Source organism: Phodopus roborovskii, unplaced genomic scaffold, assembly GCF_943737965.1.
Source record: "Phodopus roborovskii unplaced genomic scaffold, PHOROB, whole genome shotgun sequence".
NCBI lineage: Eukaryota > Metazoa > Chordata > Mammalia > Rodentia > Cricetidae > Phodopus > Phodopus roborovskii.
The window spans coordinates 42765689-42788139 of NW_026126480.1; the positions used below are offsets into that span (position 1 = coordinate 42765689).

Sequence of the window (22451 nt, forward strand, 5' to 3'; positions counted from 1 at the left end):
AGCAGAGATGATCATAAGTACCAAGAAGAAAGGGAAAGGAAGCAGAAAGAATGGCACAGCAGCATGTTCCTGCTGAGCATGTACAACAGAAGTGGTCAGAGATGGCGAAACTGCTAGTGACTGGGCAGCTCTCTCTGTGCTGTTGGGCACGGGTCTGAGTGGTCTACATTCACTCTGGGGTTTCCGTGGTTAAATCAGTATTCCTACGAGACCCAAGGCTGGAGGCATGTGGCTTTGTCAGCATCTCAAAGGCATGTTCTGTCTTTACATGGCACTTCATGTAGACACATTGTCTGTTTTTTTTGGATGTTGAAGCCGGCAGTGATTTTCTCATTGTTAAGTTTCCTCTATATTGTCTCATTTTATTTCAGTCATGCTGATTACGTGACAGTGAACTCTGTGGCCTCTGGAATCTTCATTTTTAATTACTTTTCTCTTTACACTCCTCTGTTCTCTGAATATGTCATGACTGCACATGCATACCTGTGTGCATGACATGCCCCTCCCCTCTCTGCACATGTCACCAATGCACATGCATGCATGACATGGGGAGGGAGTGAACAAGTTGTAGGAGTTGGTTCTCTCCTTCTGCCATGTGGCTTCTGGGAATCACTCAGGTGGTCACTCCTGGCAGCAAGCACTTTTACCAACTGAGCCATCTTGCCAGCCCCATCCTTTCCCCCATTTCCTTAATGCCTCTCATTACAATGAGGTAGGAAAATGAGTTGGAAAGAAGACTCATAATAGTGAAGTGATGTGACTTTTATCGTGGTTTACTTGGAAATTCTTAATCTTGCCCAACGTCTGTTCCATGTGCTGCCCAGTCAGGGATTTGATGATGTGTGCATAGCCACAGCGAGGATTTTCTCATTCCTCAGAGATTCACAACAACAACAACTTGTATATTTGGGTAGTCAACAGTGCTGCATTAGAAATGACCATGGTTACTCAGTCCACTGAGGTCTGCTGGGTGAACCAGCAGCAACTCCTCTGCCTCTCACTTTAGATCTGTTTAAGTGTAGGATAGGAACACAGAGTTTCAGGCATTAGATCTTAGAACCATGGTGTTTCAGGTTTGTTTTAGTGAGGTCAGTCTTGTGTCAGTCAGCAATATGACTGGCTGCTTATCAACATTAAAAATCAACTTAGATGGCTTCACCGGCTGAGGCTCATGTCACCCACCCACTCTGTATACGGCTTGTAGCCTGGAAAAGACTTTGGCTCCATTCACTCGCTCCATGGTGTCCCCATGTTCTCAACACTCAGTGTCTTTCTATCCTATTATCTTAGAGACTGTCTCTTTTTCTCTGACTTTCCTGGTGTGATACCTACAGTTTGAGCAGTGGCTTCAGGCTAGAGGGTATGCAGCTATGGCAGGATCTGTTAGAGAAAGCCTCTTCCAGCTTTCGAAATGCTGTGCGTTATTCTCATCTCAATGACAGATTGTTGTCACATGACAGCATCCCTAGCTCTAGGGGAGAGAGACGGGAACTGAGTTGAGGCAGAGTTTAATGGTACCTTCAACAAAATTAAAGTTGCCACAGTAAGTACATATTGGGCAGATGTCTCCATTCTCATTCTCATTCCTTCCACCTGGAGTATCTGTTTCTTTGAATACTTCGTCATTTTCCCACCTCCTCTCAGGTTCTGTGTTATCTTTATGTAGGCTTTGTGGATCTTTTCTTTCTCATTAGAGACCTTTGTCACCAGCTTTTAAGTCATCGGAATACTAGATGACCAACAGAGTGGATGGACTTGTAGAAGTCACAGCTGCTTGTGGCAATGTGATGCAGGAATAAACTTCTGCTCGCTCTGTCCTCTTCTCACAGACACCGACGAATATCCTACTGGGTCACTGTTGTGAGCCCCACGTGGGATGCCTCACATGGAAAGTGAGTCTACACAGAAGGGGCACTGCCACATCCTGTTCTCCACTTTCTTCCCCTTCCCTTCCTTCTGCCTGGGAATCACAGAGTCTGGCTTCCGGCTCTTGTGAATGTCCTCCACCCTCAAAACGTGTAAGAAGAGGCTGCTCTCAGTTCTATGGGCTCTTTCTACCTTGACTCCTCCATGTTGCCTGTCTCTGCTGCTGTGGCCTGAACTTTCCTTGGATCTGCCGCCTTGCAGTTACCTCTCTGTCTGTCCATGGTATTATAACAGTGCCCAGTAGTCTATCTCGGTGCCCTCTTTGACTGTGTGCCCCAAGTAAAAGCTAGCATCAAACCTTGAGTATGACACAGGAAGTACCCCATTTAAGTGCCGGGGAAGTCTCTCTTTCCTGTGTTGGGCCCTCAGCCTGCCTTTCTGCCATCGAAGTCTCAGCAAGAGCCAGGCTCATCCCTATTGTTTTCAACAAAGTCTCTATCCTCCTGTTTTACCAACCAAGACTCAGAAGCCAGATGCCGGGGTGAAAACCTGTGAGTTCAGAGGCAGAGAAAGCACTCAGCTGCTTCTTCCTCTGCCATCATCCTAGAAGAGAGCTTTCTCCTATGCCATCTCAAACAACAACTCCTCTGACTCGATGTCCCTCCCTACTACTTCCTGTGCATGTCTCTCTAAGTCCTTCTGACTTCCTCTGATAGTCTATGGTTTTTTCCTATCAACTGGTTGCTGGCTCTCTCTAGCCCTATGGATGACTTTATTTAATCCTGTTTAGAATATTCAAACAGAAAGCTCTTGGATTAAAGGTGTGTACTAGAGCTAAGCCACACCACAGTTAGGAACAGGTTTTTCCAGTGAATGATGCAATCTCGGGGTTCAAGTTGTGAGCAAATATCCTGCAACACATCCCAAATTGAATTTCTTTACTCAAATAACCTGCTCTTTCTAAGAGCCAAGATTGTCCAGGGTACAGATCAAACGTCAGCTATCTCTTAGAGGTCATGAAATCTTTTTCAAGGTCTCCCTTCCTGACACATGGGGGTCTCCGTGATGCCTTGATCACTCTTGTCTTTTTTTTCTTTGTCCCTCTCTCCTTTGTTCCTTTCTTCTTTCACACATATATAATAAACTTAAATTCTGTGTGTATCACCATTTTCATGTCCTTTTCAAACCCTTCTGTGTGTTTCTAAGTATGGGTTTTAGCTGCCTAGTAGGATTTCAGAGGGATGAAAGAACATGTTTTTCTTTCAGAATGCAAAGTGCTCTTGTAGCTAGAGAACGGATACGAGAAATACCTTTGTATATGTCTTTGACTGAAGACTGTGAGATGTTTTGGTATCTTGTGGGTTCCAGGGGCAGAGCTGCTTCTGCCAGAGACATCATGTCACGATATCATGTCCTTCCACAATATTTATCTTTGACTTCAAGGGCCTGATTGAGTCTTGCCCCATTCCTGTTTTGAATGTGTTACCTGAAAAGGCAAGAGTCTGATGTCCCAGGCAGATTTCTGTGGTGCTTGATAATCATCAGAAGTTGTAAGAAGGTTTCATGTGGGATATTGGGATATTTTCAGAAGTGGGGAGAAAAACAAAGTGGAGTTCTCATTTTCTTACCTGCAGTATTGGGAGAAAAACAGTTGTGCTTACAGCTGGGATTGACAAGTGTTTTTTTTTTTTTTTTTTTTTTTTTTTTTTTTGTTTTGTTTGGTTTGTTTTTAGTTGGAATAAACTTTTGAGGTCTATTCTCCTTCTTTCAAAATGATCTTCTGTGTTTCCAAGTATAATATAGTTTCTGTGTTAAATTCTGGGATAATTGTGAGTAATTATTCTTCCTAAGAACAAAGAGATGAAACTGGAGAGATATTGCTGCTTACTGTGTCGTCTCACAGGCTTTCTGTGGTGCAGTCCCATCCCATATTCTTTGTTCTAGTTAGGAAGCTGTTTTTGTTTTGAAATGAGAACAGCAGTTCTGACCCAAACAAATTTGGTTCATGGTGAACTGAGAAAGATTCCGGGTAGCCAGAGGCTCCCCTTGCTGTGTTTTTATGCCTTCTGTGTGGGTGGACCGTATTAACTAGAAAGCCTAAAGATGATATCCTGCGTCAGACCTGCTGAATGCTGGCCTCTGTCTAGCTATGGCTTGATGCCTTGACTGCTTTTTGTGTGCCGTGGTTTCTGCTTGTCATCTGGTATTAAGCTTTGTGAATAATTAGTTATTGATCATGAATAAGTTATGCTGATCGGTCCTTGTGCTCTTGTTCCTTGGGTCACAGAATAGAATGTAGTTCATAGACAAAGAGCCTGTCATTGTTCATTGTTAATGAATTCTTATTGAAAACAGAGCAAGAAATGAGGAGGTCTTACTCATCAATTTATTTATTGATAAGTTTTGGGTTCCTTCTTCCCATCCTTTCCTCCACTTCAAAGTAGGTCAAATGAGTGGCTCTTCCTGGTATGTTTAATAAAGCCAGCAAGGAAAGTTCTACAGACTTCCCTGCTGATCTTTCATTACAGAGTGATGCTATAAAAGAGTCACTGCACAGTGCTAAGCATTTCTTAGCTTAAGCACAGTTTGCCAAGACAGCAACCATTACTAACATGTCATCCTTGAGAGGTTGTTTGTAGCATTTCAAATATGTTAAAGTCTCATTCATTGTGCTGTCTAGGTTTTGAAACAGTTATTGTTGGCCTACAGGTTTACAACTGTTGCCTGTTGTATGATTTAGTCCTTAGTTGACCTGAAGGTCTTCTCTAATGTTTTGGTTAGTGTATACATTTCTTTCTTATTCTTTTCTTTTCCAACCCTCAGTGTTTCTTATTTCAGATCCCCTTGCCACCTTGCCCAGGCTTGTCTTGGAATTCCTGATGTAGTTTAGGTTGGTCTTGAACTTATGGTGATCATCTTGTCTCAGCCTCTAGGGAGTTAGGATTACAGGCATAAGCTTCCATGCCTAGCTTACAATATGTCTTTTATACATTACATGTGTCTATTATTATGTACCAGTCTCAAAATTCTTTAAATTTAACATTCTGTTTGTTTACGTGTAATGTTGTAAAGTTTTAAGTTCCATTTCTCAACCTAAATTAAAAAACAAAACAAAAACACACAGGTATTTTGTAAAGCAAGTGATATTTCCTTGGCCACAACATTGAAATGAGGATGACAGAGGATTGTAAGGAGAACACAAATCATGTTAATCTGTGGACATCTTTGAAGAGGTTGAGGCAAGTGAAAGTTTTTAAGATCCAAGCGAGGAAGATTACATCAAATATTGAGGTATCAATTTCTTTGGCTACAGTGAACAGACAGGACTGACCTCAGTCCAAGGTCGTTTGGTGGATGAATATCTTGATAGAAATATAAAGCTATTTTGCCATCCATGCACACTTGTGCTATGCAGGTTCTGTTGTGATAGTTTTTGTGGGACATTCATGCTGAGGACATTCCCTTCACAGCCTACAGCTTTAGGTTCTTTAGGGAAGTAGGGTCTGCACAGAAATGACATTTTGATTTTGACAACTTTTGCATTCTCATTTTAAATAACCATCTTTCTCCTAAACATTTGGAGTTAGGCTTTGATTGTAAATTGTTGTATATGCATTGGTCTTCAGGTTGCTTGCTTGGTTCCATGTCAGAGGCAGAAGTGATTGGTGCCCGGATTCGGTGTCATTCCCCTTTCTGCCACAGGGAACCAACCAGGCTCTGGAGAAGCTCCCCTGGAATTGGTTGACAAGTTTCATTCCCTTTTTTTTTTTTTTTTTTTTTTTTTTTAAGGCAAAGGAAATTTGGGGGGGAAAAAATGAAGACAAATTCCATTTGCATACAGAATTTGAAAATGTCATGGATCATTAGACTCTTAAGAATTTTTACAATCCTTAATGCATTCACATCAATAATCAAACATGATTATAAAAATAGTCCTTATTCATGTAACTAGAGTCACAAATCAGATTTAATCACTTTAAAAGCAGTACTTAAAGGGCTTCAAAACAAACAGATGTCAGGCTGTTGAGACAGTTCCATAGGCTAACAGCAAGTGCTCTTGAGGAGGATCCAAGTTCGGTTCACAGAAACCACACAGTGGCTCATAACCATCTTCAAGTACAGTTCTGGGGGATCTGATGGCCTCTTCCGGCCTCTACTGAAAGTGCACACACATGGTTCTCATAAATATATACATGCAAAAGATAATCTTAAGAACAAACAAACGTCACAAAGAAAGCAATCATTAAGATTTAGCTTTTTGTGAGTAAAAAACTAATGCAGACAGCAGAAGAATTATGTAGAAAATACAAAAAATTTTGTAGCCTATGCCAGTTTTTTTAAGTTTTAGTGGAAACAGATATAAATTTAAGACTAATTTATGTGGAGGAGAATTGTACTCAGGCTTTACTTTAATGTATAGGTTCAGGTTTAGAGAATATTGTGAATGCTTTATAAACCCGACTATGCATACATTTCCTTTTGTAAGCTGTATTCCTCCCAAACCTCAACTGGCAAACTATAACATGCTTACGTTTCTGCTTCCTTCCTTCTTTCTTCTGGAACAATGCCTGTCATGCTACTACTGAACAGGAATTTCACTTTGTAATGCTAGGTCCTCTAATCTGAACAGAATTTTCTCTTTGCCCTCTTTACCAAGGTTGCTTTTCTCCTCATCATCTCCCTGTTCTCTTCTCTCCTTGCTTCCTGTTTCCGGTTTGACTTAGCTTCCTTCCTTAAATGGGCACTGTTCAATACACCTCTAAAAGTTTCTGCACTTAGACAATTTCTATTTTTTCACAATGAAAGTATGAATTTTATGTCTTACAGGTTTTCCTTATTAAAACATGCTTTATCTTCTCACTTTATTCTTTCCAGATAGAATTACCCATCAGCTGGAATTTGAAATTCTTAAGTAATCATTTTTGTAGTGAAGACCAGACAAGAAATCTTCCTTGAATTTTTCCATATACTGACAGTGTATGAAATGTATATTTTAATAGACCCGGTTATATATTATGTTGTACAGATTTTAAAAAGCCAAGAAAAACCTTAATTTACATTTAACTTATTTTTATTATTTTGACTTGTATTGGAATCATATAGTTCGTTTGTATACTTGAGGCTACTTGTAGACTTTGGCTTGTGTGGATAATTTATTTTTAAACATACCATTTAACACCCAATTTATTCCTTGATTACATATGAAATTGGAGATGTTACTTACATAGTCTTTATTTTCAGTTATTCCCTTGCGGAAGACAAGCCCTAAAAATTATATAGCTGTGTTTAATGTGAAGGAGGCAATAGATATTACATTATCCTTTTATTTGTGTATTTATTTTAGGTCAAAGTTATGGTTTGACTTTAGTATCTAGCAGAGATAATTATAATGTGGTCAACCCATGAAGTTCAGGCCAAGGTGTATGCTAATACGGGCAGTCGACTCTGTTTTTACTTTGTCAGATTTTTTTTTTTAAGAGAGTAGGTCAGTAATGTAAATTTATTAGTTTATAAAAAGATAGTTGAATTAAAATTATATTTATGATAGAATAGAGCAAGTTGAGGTTACCCACTTACATAACTAAACTTTAAGAGTTTTATTTGTAGTTTTATGAAGCTTGAGACCAAATATTTCGGCCTCAGCAATTCACATCAGGTACCATTTTCAAATAAACCTTCTCTATCTTTTTTGTTTTTTCATCCCTAATGAATTTAGGAGTAAACCATTTAGCTGCTGTTTTCATTTTGGCTAGAACTGGGTAAAACAAATTTCCAAACTCCTTTGAGTAACTAGATTATTTTAATGTGAGGGGAAAAGTTGGATTGGAAGTAGAGACAAAAAAGAAGAAATTAGAGCAAAAACTCAATGTGATTATCATGTTTATTGTATAGTTGCAGATTAAGAATAATCATAACAGTGTTGACATGAGAATTTTAAATCATGCATGCAATCAAAAACTGTTTTTAGACACACAGAGCTGAGAGAGATTAACCACCAAAAAGCATAGATGTTGACAACCAGTTCAAGTATTTTAAAAACGTGGAAGAGACTGCTGCTGCAGGAGCTGTTGTTAAGGCTATTCCCTTGGATTGCAGGGTCAGCTGACCCTGACTAAGTTAACTCTGCCCTGAGCTGTTGCTGGGACTCAAGGAAAGAAAGTTATCCTTATGCAAAGTCATCCCCAAGCAAACTGGAAGCATCTGGCAGAAGACTGACCCTTCCTAGGGGTTCCACTTCAAAGAGGGCTCATGGCTTCATGGAGTGCTGCCTTTTTAGTGAAATGATCCTTCCAGAGCATAAAATCAGTAGGGTGTTCTTACCAAAAAGTGGTCTGCGAAAAGACAGTCAGAAAAAGCTATGTTGTGGGAATGGAGAAAATTGTGGGCTCCAATATAGGTTCTGCTGGAGTTGTTCTCCAAAGGGTTTACTCCAGGACCCTTTGTGGTCACCACATATATCAACTTAAAAAAAAAAAAAAAAACCTGATACCCATCCATTCTTCTGTGTATGTGTGTATGCCCCTATGTATGTATGTATGTATGTATGTATGTATGATCAATCATCTATCTAATATCTGTCATATCTATTATACCCTTGACCTATCATCTATCTTATCTACTTGTCTATTAACTCCTAAACATATCCCTACCTGTTGCCCTGTTTATCCATTCATCTATTCATCCATTCATGTTAGTTTTTTATGTCAACTTGATACAACATGAGTTACCTGAAAAGGAAGCTCAGTTGAAGAATTGCCTCCATTGCATTTTCCTGTGGTTATGTCTCTGTGGTAGTCTCTTGTTGGTTGCTCTAGGACAGTAGCTCTCAACCTGTGGGTTGTGTGTGACACCTTTGGGGGTCAAATGATCCTTTCACAAGGGTCACCTAAGATAGTCTTAGGTGACCATCTGCATGTCAGGTATTTACTTCATGATTCATAACAGTAGCATAATTGCAGTTATGAAGAAGCAATGAAAAATTTTATGGTTAGAGTCACATGAGGAACTGTGTTATGGAATCACAGCATTAGGAAAGTTGAGAATCACAGATTGAGGTCAATGCCACTGTGGCTGGTACCATTCCCTGGCCAGGTAGTTCTGGGCTATATAAGTAATGTAGCTGAGCACAAGTTAGTGAGTGAGCTATAAGTCTTCAGTGATTTCTGTAGAGTTCTTGTGAAGACTTCTTCCAGTATGGACTGCGACCCAAAGTATAAGCCAAATAAACCCCTTTTACCCTAAGTTGACTTTGGTCATTGTTTTTTTTTTTTTTTTTTTTTTTTTCCAGCAATGGGAAAGAAACCAGAATACTATTTATAATGTTCTATCTTGTCTATTATCTTTTCTCTATATCTATCTAGGCCTATTATATATAGCTCTCTACCCATCTATCATCTCTATGTGTATATTTGTATCTATCCTCATCTATCAGTCAAATCTATCCCTCTGTTTATCATTTTTCTAGATTTCATCCAGTGATCTTTCATCTGTCTCTTACATCTATCTATCCATCTATCTATCATCTATAAATTATCATCATCGTCTATCAATATTAATTATTTTACTGTTGCTGTAATAAAACACCATTACCCAAACTGCAACAAAACTGGGGACCTAGCCTTCAAACATCAAAGCCAATGAGGAACATTTTTATTCAAATCACTGCCTTATTGTGTTTCTATCTCTCCCTCTTTCTAGATACCATTATTCTATATCTGTCATCTCTCTACTCTGTTTAACAGAGATGTGTAACAGTCTATATTTGGGAATAGCATTTCCATGGTATTACACATTCCTCAATAGCATTATACATTCAGCTATGTGCAATGGTCTTTATTTGGGAATAACATTTCCATGGTTATAGCTGAACATTGTAGTGGGAACATGCCTGCCAACAGTAGACTGTAGACTTGTTCAGAGGGTGTGGCAAGGGAGTGCTTTTCAAGGTCAAAGTCATGAAATGGCATTGGCCACTTGAACTGGTAGTTGTTGGCCATGATCTTTCATAGCAGGAGTGGCATCATTCTGAGGTTGAGGAGGCAGGTACTGGATAGAGAACCTGCATTGTGATGTTGCTGCCATCGTGCTGGTGTGGACTTTCTAGTGGTAATATTAGGTAAATATGCATAAGATCCCTTTCTTATAGTTTTTACACCATATTTTCTTTGAAAAACTTTAAAAATCATTGAAAAACTTTAAAAATCATGTGTTTGCTTGTGTGTCTTTGTGTGGGTATGTGCATGTGAGTTAGTGCTCAGGGATGGCCGAAGGAATTCTAGGCAATTGTGAGTTGTCTGATCAGGGTGCTAAGAACAGAATTCAGGTCCTCTGCAAGAGCAGTGCTCTCTTGACCACTGCGAGTCTTCCCAACCCTGCTGACTTGTATTTAGAGATTTAACAAACCATTAAATGGCTCCATCTTAATCATCTCAACTTGCATATTTTTCACACATTTGTTTTTATTAACTCTCTATGCATTTCTCTCTTTAAGCACCATATTCCCCCTTTTTCCCCCCTCCGTGCTTTCTTCAGTACCACTTAATGTTTTCTATTTTCCATCTTATTTTCTGCTGTCTTAATGTGTTAAATGTCTTTTACTTTGTTGTTGTTGTTGTTGTTAATTATCCCAAATGGAAACATGTCTACTAGATTTAAAGAATAATTTAAATTACCATTACCACTCTCTTGAAAATGCTAGCTCTATCCAGAACAGCAGAACACAGAGACTTCATGCATTCATTTTGTCCTTGGCATTAATGTCACCCCTTGTACTTTAATTCTACATGTACTTTGAGCTTGGTCACACATTGTTGTTTTGTATAGCCGGCATTCATTGGTTGTGCTCTATGTATAGAATTGCTTTTCATTTCTCTTTTAACTTCAGGTTTCCCTCAGGGGCCGTTTTCCTTCTGTCAGAAGAGTTCCCCTCAGAATTTCCGTTAGAAGAAATCTGCTACAGGCTTTGTGTATATGAAAATGATTTATTTCATGTCTGTGTTTGAAAGATACTTTCATTTGACATAGCCCTCCAGATTGGCAGTTTTCTTCCTCCAGGTGTTACTCTATTTTCTTTTGGTTTCCATCATTTCTGGGAAGAAGTCTGTTTCCAGACTCAGTGTTATTGTTACATCCTTAAATGTAGAGTAATATGTGTATCTACTCCCCCGCCCCCAGCTGCCATTAGGGTTGTCTTTGTGGTTATTTGCATAGGAAATAACCTATGTGCGCTGCATGAAAAACACTTTTATTTTTGCATTTAATTTGCATTGACTATCTGGGGTTTGGGGTTGAAGTCTTCGATCATCATTCTAATGACTGCCCTTCCTCATGATCCTCCCTTTCTGCTGATACTTGTTAACATGTGTCCTAGATCTCTCCTCTGTACCTCCCTTCTCTATTTTCCTCCTTTGTCCAAGCTCTTAGTAACTTTTTTCTGTGTTGTTTCCATTTTACTATTTTTGTTTCTTGCTGTGCCTAGTCTTTATTTAGCTCATACAGTGAATTCCTAATATTATTACATTGTTTAATTTGGCAACTTGCATTTTTTAAAGATCATTTGTGCACTACAATGATTCACCCTGACTTCTGTTTTTCCCACCTTTTATTTTTCTGACTTTCTATTGTTTTATTTTTTTCTAATTACGCAAAGATGTTTTATTTGTAGTTTTGTGCCAGCTTGTGTGTCTCAGTCTTGTGTTTAAACACATGTGTGTGGTACCCATAGTGGCCAAAAGATTCCCTGGAGGCTGTTGTGAGATGTCATGTACATGTTGGGAACCAAACTCAGTACCAGCACTCTTGACCACTGAGCCCTCTCCCCATCCCCATGTTTCCTCTAGTTTTGATGTTTCCCAACTGACTAGAGGAACTCTCATGTGCTTTGGGCCATTATCTTTTCCTCTTTGGTTTGGCCATGGAAACCATCTTCTGCTGAGATTAATGAGTTCTGGTTGAAGTCTGGACCACCTTGGAAGCTCCAGACTGTGTGTTTTTCTTCCTGAAATGGCTCATCCCATCTCCTGGGTTGAGCCTCTTGGTCTTGTCGGAGACTGTGCTTGGGCATCGGTGTGCTGTAAGCCAGGCCATTTCTGTTGCTGTGGTAAATATGCCTACCTCAACAAAAGGCAACATAGGGGAGAGAAAGTTTATTTGCCTTTCAATTCTAGGTCAAAGTCTTATCACTTCCAGGAAGTCAAGGCAAGCACAGCCATAGTCAGGAGCAAAGAGATAACAAATGTACCCTGTCTGCTGTTAGCTATCATTGTCTTCTCTAATCCTTTTCAGGAGCCCCTGCTTCAGGAATGGTGTCACAAACAGTGTGCTAGGTCTTCTCACACCAACCAATCCAGATAACCCTCCACAGACATGCCCACAGGCCAACCTGGCTTAGATAACTTTTCATTGAAACTGTCCAGATGATCCTAGGTTGACCTTTAAAACCAACGAAAGATCAGTTTGGGCACTTGGTTTTGAGAGAGCTTATGGTGGGCTGGGTGTCTTATAGTCCTGGTGAGCTGTAGTCTGCATTTCATTTTCCAATGTTCTCCAGCGTTCCCACTCAAGAATCTGCTGTGTTTTGTTTAGTTTGTTATTTATTTATTTTATTTTTGTCTTTTATCTGTTGTGTTTTTGGAAGTCTCTTTCCTTAATTTTTGAAACTCAAATCTTTCTTCTGTAGACTGGTACCAGTTCCACTTGGCTATCTAGAAGTTTCCATCTTAGTGTTTAGTTTCACACACCATGCAGCTCCAGGAACTGGCAGATGTCCTGGGGTGACAGAAAATTATAACTTATATACAGTAAATGGCATATATCAGCATTCATGGAGCCAGTGTACAAGATTCTTACTGTTCATTCAAAGCAGACTGAAGCTCTTGACAATTTCCTGGTTTCCATGGATTATATTCCATGGTTATAATGAATGCATTGGTATATTGCCATTACTGAAAATAATTTTGAGCTTATCATTATAATGTCGTTTTGAAATGGTTATAAAATCCTGTTACGTTTAGGCAATTAAGTCTCCTTAGGCTAGTTCTAAAACATCATGGCACCTCCCAGGTATTTTCATCGACACTCGCCATTGTTTCCCCACGACCTGCCAACAGAAGTTCATGACTCTATAATTTTAATTGTTCAGTACATCATTTAAGCGAACCTCTATTTGGAAACCTTTATTTACAAAACAGGTGCATTGGGTTGCAATTTCCCACTTTATATAGAATTCCTTGCTTTAGAATGGAACTCATTTAAATGTAAGATTACCTCTGGGGTAATTAATTATCATTGAGTTTATGAAATTTTCCATTGTGTACAAGTTTCAGGTGGGGTCTATTTTTAATTAGGCAGGAAACTAGTTTACATTAATAAAACATCTGAGTTGCTACATTTTAAAATGTAAATGTAACTTGCAGTAACTGCTAATAAATAATTTATAGATGGAACTTGTTTATGATGAGCAGCATATATCAGCATCCATGGAACCAGCATACAAGAGCCTTATTGTCCACATAAGGCAGAAGTAAAGATCTTGACAGTTTTCTGATCCCCATTGCCTCTTAAATAGATGCACTGGTGTAGTGCCATTTCTGAACCTAAATTTGAATTTACCGATATAATGTCATTCTTTTTTTCAAATGTTTATAAGAGCCTGTCACTTTTGGACAATTAACTTGCCTTATGTTAGTTACATAACATTAGAAGTTAAGAATACTGACAGAAGGCTTGAAGATAGAGCTCTACAAATGTAATTATTTGGAATGCACAAAGTCTGGGATCCATCAACAGTACCATAAAATCAAATAATTAATGAATAATTGAAAGCTGGCATAAAGCATGTCAAATGAAAATAGTTTTTATTTGGGGGGGTAGGATAAAGGTAAATTGATTCATCATATCTCCCTCCTTTTCTTCCTTTTGTTTCCTTATTTCCATATTTCCCTTTGTATAGATTATGTCATTTTAGGCTTATGAAGTGTGTCAAGTTACCAGCAACATGCATTGTAAATCCACCACTCTGATGCATATCTCAATAGCTTGTATCAAATCACATTCCCCTTTTGATGGATGCTGGAGATGGCACCTCATAGTCCCACCGGGGCATCAGTTCCCTTGGTTATGTGGGTTCAGGGCGCAGAGCTTTTCCTCAGGTCCCCACAGTGTTGTGTGTTTCTTACAGGCTGTATGAAAACAAGGGGGAGGCCGAGTTCGTGGAGTCCTTGTTGCAGCTGTTCCGGTCCATCAACGATATGATGAGCAGCATATCAGAGCTCACAGTCAGGGTGAAGGTAGGCACACCACGCTCAGCTTGGCTCTGGCAGCTCCCTCCTAGGCTGAGAGACCCTGGGTCATGAGTGCAGTCTTGGTCTGTGTGCAGTGAGTTCTCATCTTCTTCCTCCCTGAAGTATTGTTTATTTCTTTGCTCTGTTCCTGAGAAGTTCTGAATGTACTTTATATAAATAGAGGGAAGTTTATTAAAATCAGTTTAACAGCCAACTTCTCAGGGAATCTGGCAACTTGTCAGGGCATCTGGGAGGGAAGCTGAGATGGGTGGAGCTTTAGTCAGACCTCAGGCTGTGAAGAGGGGATGACTCCCTTCCCCCTTCTGCCTTCTCTTCACCCATTTCTTTTGTATGTGTTTGTGTGATGTGTGTGCAGGTTGAGGCCAGAATTTGACTTTGGTTGTCATTCCTCAAGTACCTTCCACCTTTTTGTTTGTTTGTTTTAGATGAGATTTCACTAGCTGGCCTGGAATTCACTATATGGGCCAGGCTGTCCTTGAACTCACAGAGAACTACTTGTCTCTGTCTCCAAAGTGTTTTGATTAATGGCGTGCACCATCATGTCCAGTTCACCTTTTATTTTTGAGACAGGGACCATTGCTGAGCCCGGAGCTTTATAGTTAGGCTATCCTGGCTGAGCAGTTACTTTCAGGGATCTTCCTTTTTGTGCTTGCTCATCCCTGAGATCTTACGTGTGCCTCACTGTGCCTAGCATAGACAATATGCACACACAAACTCAGCTTCTCATACCCTGCATACAAGTGCCCCTAATCATTGAGCCCTCTTGCTGCCTCCCTCCCTGTTTGGTACGATAGGATTGAATTAAGGTCTTCATGCTGCAAGGCAAGCACTTGAGTGGTTGAGCTATCTCTCCAGCCCCTCTTCACCCATTTATGATCGTCTGTTCTTGTTCTGTTGTCTTTGGGAAGAAGGCTTGGGACTCCTCCAGGACAGAGTAGCATGGAGTCATCCCAGAGACAGGGTGTGGAGTGGCCCCAGGGAGCAGTCCCAGGCTCCTGCACCCTTGGGCATCTCTGTTATGTGGATTTTTATGGGCTGCTTTATGATCAAGCAAGCTGTGCAGTTTGGAGTTTGCTGCCTACAGTACTTGCAGCAAGGAACAAAAGCAAACCTTCCAAGTGAGTCCTTGTATCTTCCCTCTCTGCACTGAAGCTGCATCTTTTCTTCCTTTGTGTTCTTTTAGTGGATAAATTCAAATGAGTTCTTTGTCATTATTGTGTTAAAAAGTGTTTGGGACAAGTCATCTCCCAGCTGAAGAGCTATGCTGTGCTGTCTGTGATGAGGATATGTGTGTTCAGAAGTGGTTTCTTGTCACAGTCATCAAGGTGACTCCCCTAGTCAAGCAAGAGTAAAGCTGTGACTTCCCTTCTGCCTCCAAGGTGGTTCCTCGCTGAACCTTGAGATCCCTTGCTCAATTTTGACATGAATTTTCCCCAAATTTGTGATCTATGAAGAAAGCTGTGTCCTACATATATTAAAAGTTTTAGGTTAGTTGTTTTGACAGTGTGATATTGCCCAAGGCTGCCTTAACCTCCTAGGGTTAAAATTAGCTTTCCACCAGTGTATTTTACTGAGAAAGGCAAGTGGCATTTGAGAGAAACAGACACATGTTGTGCAAGAATAGATAAAAACAGTTCCAGGAAGTTTCGAGACCAGTAATTTTAGTTGGCTAAATATATTCTTACATGATTAAGTTTGATTGGGCTTGACTGGTGTCTGCCTGACTCCCTGGAAGTTAAGTCATTTGTCAGCGGAGCCCGGAAAGCTTTCCCTCGGGTGGGTGTTTTATTGTAAGACACGGATGAATTCAGTGACGTTCATGCTTGCTGCAGGCCTTCCATCTGCAAGTTGGAAGATGAGTTTCTTCCTTCACTGTTAATTTGGTGTTGTAGAAACTCACCACATTTGCTCTTCCAGCATTGCTGAATTAAGGGTCCTTGGACTTGGGTACTCACGTATTATTTTTAATCTTTCTGTTTTGCCATATGGAAATGGAAAGAGAATCATGCAGTATCTTAAGTTGAGAAAGTGTTTCTCTTACTGGGGGTCTCGTAGGATTAAATGTTGTTTCCCAAAGGGCTGCCAGTGGTACCTGCTTTGATTTGCTGGTGCAGGGATACAGGTCATGTGCATGTTCTCATGGTGCCTGTGTCTGCAAGTGTGTATATGTTTGTATGTAATATAGTGATATATGTGTGCACTGGTGTGGGGTGTGAGAATTGTGTATGTCTGTGTTTGAATGCATGTGTGAATATATATGAGTAAGCATGCATGTTTGTGCTGTATGAGTGTGTGGATTGTGGTATATGTTTCTTTATTTCTCTGAGTGCATTCATTTGTAGTGTCTTTTGTATATATGGAGCTGGAGATGGTTCATGAGAAATGTCAGCCCTTGTCCCACACGATGCACTCAGGCGTTTTCTATTCTATTCTAGTCTCCTTTAGTCTATTCTAGGCTAATGTTTTTCAGTAGTAAAATTGCTTGCTGGAAGGCTCTGTGTTTCAGCCAGGGCTAATGGATCTTAGTCTGCATTTGCAAGCAGTACTTTTTACTGTTCTTTGGGGCTCTTTCCCATCTTTCCTGTACAGAATAATATGAATATATTATCATGGTTCTCTCCACTTCTCCACTGTCTTGTGGAGCCGCAAGCCCCTGCCCCTTGGCCATGTGGCCGGGACTGGGGTGAAGACTAATTGAATTTGAGGCTCCTGCACTGAGAATGATACACAGACATGTGAGGGTCTGTCTCCTTCCAGGGACTGCCGTTAGGGAGACACCCTCCTTTTGTGTCCTTTGTCCCCCTCTCCTTGTGCGATTTCCGTCTCTCCTTCCTAAAAGGAGCTGTGTTGGAATGATGCCATTATGTAATAAGTTGGAGTGATGGGTTTTGCCCTCTCAGAGACATGATTTCCATGTCCCTAAAATAATTTTCTTTGTCTTGTGTCTTAAGTCAAATTCTTCCTCATGAAAATCTTTTCCTGCTTTTTTGTCTATCTACTTCTAAGCTGGCATCTTGTGTGTCTGCAACTTAATTTCAAAGTTCACAATTTTATTTTCACCAGAAAAAAGTCTGAATGCGTGAGGGAGGATGACAACTAAGAGTCACCACCAATGAGAAGTCAGGCTTCGCAGAGCTTTGACCTGCTCAGAGCTTTGTGAATGGTGACAGCAGTACCCATTTACACCTTCTCTCCAAGGCTCTTTCATTTTCCTCCCTAGGTTCAAGTTCATAAGGCACAGGAGGTCTGCTCATCACCTCAGCTCTGCCACTGTGGGCTCTTCATCCTACAGTTGTGTGGTTTTCCTCTGCATGTGGAGCCATCTCACACTGACACAGATCTGTGTGATGAGCCACATGTTTGTTGTGTGTTCTCCCTCAGTGGGACATTGTCAGAGTCAGATGGAGAACTCGGATGCTCAGATTCCTAAGAAAAATGAAATGGTATTTGCAAATAGCCTTTGCCCATCTCTCCTATAGTCTATTTTTTAGTATTAACTTAATTTTTTAGGAAGAGGAAAGGTTCCTTTTATCTCGCTGTTTGAAAGTGCTCAGTTTATATCAAATCTTCTCTGTTTGCGTAGCTTATGCTACCTAATTCAGTGTAAATGCCATGTAAATAGTGGCCCTGAATAGGGAATGATGAGAAAAAAATCTGTATATTTTTGGTTCGGATATGTTTCCTCACATCTGGTTTTGGTCAATGCTTAGTTAAAACCCACCAATGCGAGCTGGGCATTGGTGGCCCATGCCTTTAATCCCATCACTCGGGAGGCAGAGCTCTCTCTCTCTCCCCCCACCCTCGTGTGTGTGTCTATGTGTGTGTGTCTCTGTATGTAGGTACATGTGCATATGTTCCTGCAATTGTGGAGAGGACAGAGGCTATCTGACTTGAGTGCTGGGAACCAATCCTGAGTCCTCTGCAAAATCACTATGCTTCTCTAACCACTGAACCACCTCTCTAGCCTGACCCTCCATTGTTTTTCACATTCTTATCACCCACAGGTTGTACAGTAACTCATTTACTGCACTTCCTCTTTCAGAATACCTAGGTGGTTTCCCCTTTTCATTTTCATGATCAACTCTTTAGGAGCTTAGCTGGCCATCTCTAGTCCTGGCAGAAGCCTTGTTCCATCTGGTCTACCCCGAGGCCTTCAGTTTCCAAAACCTCCTGTAACGGTCCTGTGTACTCTCAGGACTTGTCTCTCACACGAGACATCTGTGCTTTCTCTCTGCCTGGTGCTCTTGAATAAGATGGTTGTGACTTGGTTTCCTGTGAGTCTCGTCCTGTCCTTGCTTCTACTTCATTCTATGCAGTACCGAGTCGGGAGGGATCCACTCAGTTTCTCAGCACCTACTTTTGTCACCTTTGTTCTTCCGGTTATTGGCTGTGTTGAGGAAGGAGAAGAGGACTGTGCTTAGGATGTCAACCAGTGAGGGACTTGACTATTGTAGAGCAGGAAGCAGCTTAAGAAAGTTTTGCCCAAACCAAACAACATCCTCTTCCCTTCATGTCCTTTCCTTTAAGGTTGGGAGGGGTCGGCTATGTGGAGTGGGCAGTGCAAGATGGACATAATATAGGCTTTATTTGCAGGTTTCTCATATTTCTCAGGCACAGGATGTGATGTTCCTCGTGGGGACTTTCCAGGTCATGTCACTGCAGAAGGAGAGACTTATATAGGAACAGCTGAGTCTGGCAGCCCAGGAGCAGCCAGCCGTGGCAGGAATGGCTACACTTGGTTGAGAGTCAGCCACAGGCCAGGCCTTCTAGAGAGTAGCGCTGACAAGATGCCAGAGTCCAGAAGGTGAAAGACCTAGTTAACATGGAAGTTATATTAATTTCCTGCGATCACACGAAGAAACTTCTTCAAATGCAGTGACTTGAAACAGGACCGATTCATTCTTTCATAGGCCTGTGGATTGGAAGCCTGGCATCAAAGCTGTGTCATCTGGGATAGAATCTGGTGGTCCTCAGATGTCCTTGGCCCATAGACACATCCATCTGGCTCTAGTCTGCATCTTCTCATGGGGGTTCTGCCTGTGTATGTGCATCTTATGTCCTTTCTCCTTTTCGGTCATGTGGAACCAGTGTTTACTCTCCTAAAGCCTGACCAATGCCAACTTAATTTTATCAGACAAGATACTGTTTCCTGTCAGACTGCAGTCATAAGTACTTTAGACTTACTTGTATGCATCCTTTTGATACAATCACTCGATCAACAGCAGCAGTCGGCATGGGTATGAGTGGCTCCCAAGACAATGGAAGAACACTGGAGAGACTATGGCTTTGGGCTAGGTACCTGTCCTTAGCCTGAACCATTACCTGTGGAGCAGAACCTTCTCAGGTTAGTGTGGACACAAGAGGCCATGTGAGCACAGACTCCAGTTCTGTGTCTGAGCAGATCCTGGCCCAGCTCTCAGGTGACCCTGATGTCTCTGGACCCTGCCTGCTCTGTAAGTTGGAAGAAGCCAGGCTAATGCTGCCTTCCAGTGGCTGAGGGCACTATTGGGGGAGCGCTGGGGTCTGAGCCAGTACAGTCTTCTCCGTGCCTTCACTTGTGCTGCCCGCCACAGCTTTTCAGCTTTGATTTGACATTCATGGGGAGACCATTGCTGGTAAAGCCAGCCGTAGTGTGTGCCAGTAAAGAATGAACAGCAAAGAAGGTTTCAGAAGCCATGTCTTGTGTCTTTCTGACAAGGAACCTTTGGTTTAGAATGCTCCCAAGTTCATTACTGTACTCTCTGTTCCGCCCATCTTCAGGGGCTTCCACAGTCCAGATGAGATGAGACCTCAGCATACGAGGCAGCCTGGGGCCCTGCCTTCTGCTTAGCTTGGGTCTGTGTGGTTCTTACCTTCTCCACAGGACCATTAAGCATGAGTGAGGTTAATCTGGAGCCTCCTGCCAGGTGCACTTGTTCCATGGCCCCATGTGTGCTGCGTGCAGGACACTGCTGCAGCCAGCTTCTTTGCAGATGTGCAATAGTAACAGCAGAGACCCCTGCCTTTCCACCCTCCTGTGTGTGAGTCTGCCTTTGCAAGCCTACATTTGCATGGGTCCCTTGCAGCTGGTGTGAGAGAATCCTTACAAGGACAGTATCTATCATTTGTGGTTTCATGCTTTGTTGCAAAAACCCAGCCACCTTTCCTTGATGGAATCGCCATAATTATAGCTGTAATCACAGTGTGCCAGTTTGGGGCACGTGCCAGAGCTGATGTGCGCTCATTTGCTCAACCCAGTGATTTCTCATCAAATTAATTTCCCTGTTGTTGAATGCAAGGGCTTTGCTTTTACAACCTTTAGCCTACAGTGAGTGATTTCATTAGGGGGTAGTGGGAGAAAGTAATTTTTTTTCCCCTTTAAGCGGTGACTGATTTCTTCTGTGCTGATCACCCTGGCCCTTCTTGTGTTAGAGGCAAGCATTTGAGTTGGAGTTGCAGCACTGTGGCCACTTTAAGCATCCCATCTACTCTGCCTTTTGTAAGACACTCACTGGGAAGTAGACGCTCCCTTGACTTTGGGACTTCTGCTCAGGAGCCCATGATTTCCTCCTGCTTTCATCATGGTCTTCAGGACTCGCTGGCTTTCCTTCCACATGTAATACTGGCTTGTACCCTGCTTTCTGCCAACCATGCCATTTAACTTCGTTTTCTTCCTCCATCATAGTCAGGATTCCTTCAGTGTCTCCGAGTAGCAGCAGGCTATACAGACAAGCTTACGCTTAGCAATCCATCATTCATTTGTTCAACTCTTTCAAAAGTTTATTTGGGAGTTAAGGAGTTGGCTCAGTGGATAAGAGATTGCTCCTGTGGGCCTGACACTGTGCTAAGCCAGAACAGGAAAAATATGCCCCAGTCTGTGTTCCCAGGGCTACGTTTGAGTGAGGAAGACAGGAAATGAACTCATTAACCACCCAAGAGGCAGAGTTACACAGTGGGAGATTCTGTCCAGATTCACACATGTTCTCACTTTATGATGTATAGTAAATTATTTTAAGAAAAAGATAAGGTTTGGAGTGATAGTTTCTGTCAGAGGATGTAAGTACTTTGGAGTGCTCTGGAACATTTAAAGGAGAACTAAGAAGATACTGCGGGGTGGAAAAACTGAGGTGGAGACAGGCAGGTGACTGGGAGGCATCTGTGGTCTTTGTACTTGAGAAATTTACCTGTTTATCTTGTGTGTTCCTGCTGCACTAGGGAAACTGAGGCAGGAAGTTTGCCAGTTTAGGACAGACTGGGGACCACAGCAAGACCTTGTTTCAAAACAAAATGACAGAAGGTTCTGAAATGTGGTTCAGGGTTCAATTGTTTCCTAGTTATGTTTGAGACTCTTTAACCCCCAGTACCAGAAAAACAAAGCAAAACAAAGAAAAAATGAAAGGAAACCCTCCAACTATAAAAAGGAAATGAGAAGATCAAGTCAGCCAGAGTAAAGCCTAATTTGTATAGTAAGACCCTATATAACCCCATCCCCAAAAATAATCAAATAATTAAATGCTTGTGACAGGCTTGAATCAATACTGAGAAATACGATCCTTGGGATCATGGAGGACCAGGCTTGGCATGTGTGTCCTTCTCTAGTCAGGCTACCATTGGCTTTTCCAAGGGGTATCTTAGTGTTGTCTGCAGAAAAGGGCATAGAGGCTGAGGGAGGAGTCAAGGTGAGAAATAAAACAGGGCTCCCCACCCCAGTTCTGATGACATTTAGAGATGATGATGTTTGTCTTGTTCACTGTAGGCACTTAGCAACATTGCTGGCCCAGGAACCATCTCGGTCACAATTGCCAGTCACATATCTTAGATGTTACATATGTTCCCCGGGTTGGTTTTGCCCAGGTGAGATTCCATGAATGACAGGGCTGGTGATGGAGTATGAAAAGGAGATTAAAGTACTTAGTCAGATGTGTAGGCCATAATGGATCTGTAGTGGAAGAGAGAAGGGGACTAGTGTCTTGTCCTCTTCCAACTATGGGCACAATTAAAGATGGAGTGAAGACAGCAGAACTCTGGACATCTTGGGTGGCTGGCTGGTCACTGAGACTTTGCTTATGAACCGCAGTGTTGCCAAGACTGTCCCACTCTGTGGTGAGGATCCTGTACTTGCTCAGAATAGCATGCTGGTCTCTGCATACACCTGCCTTTGCCTTGTATGCTGTGTTTGTATTGAGTCACTTGCCACTAGTAATACAGTGCAGTCTTTCGCTGTTGAGGACTTAATTGTTATTTTCATTTATGTGTCTGTGCATGATCATATGCACCTGTGGATGCTGTGCCTATGGAGGCAAG

The 22451-nt window shown here is 41.5% G+C and overlaps 1 protein-coding gene across 2 annotated transcripts in view; it reads left to right on the forward strand.

Annotated features, from left to right (window-relative positions):
- Dock1 (dedicator of cytokinesis 1) overlaps nucleotides 1-22451 on the forward strand; it is a 484316-nt gene that overhangs the window by 119697 nt on the left and 342168 nt on the right. For both annotated transcript variants that reach the window (XM_051193215.1, XM_051193217.1), the window contains exon 23: nucleotides 14045-14153. In XM_051193215.1, coding sequence (XP_051049172.1) covers nucleotides 14045-14153 — 109 coding nt within the window. The remainder of the gene's footprint in view (nucleotides 1-14044; nucleotides 14154-22451) is intronic.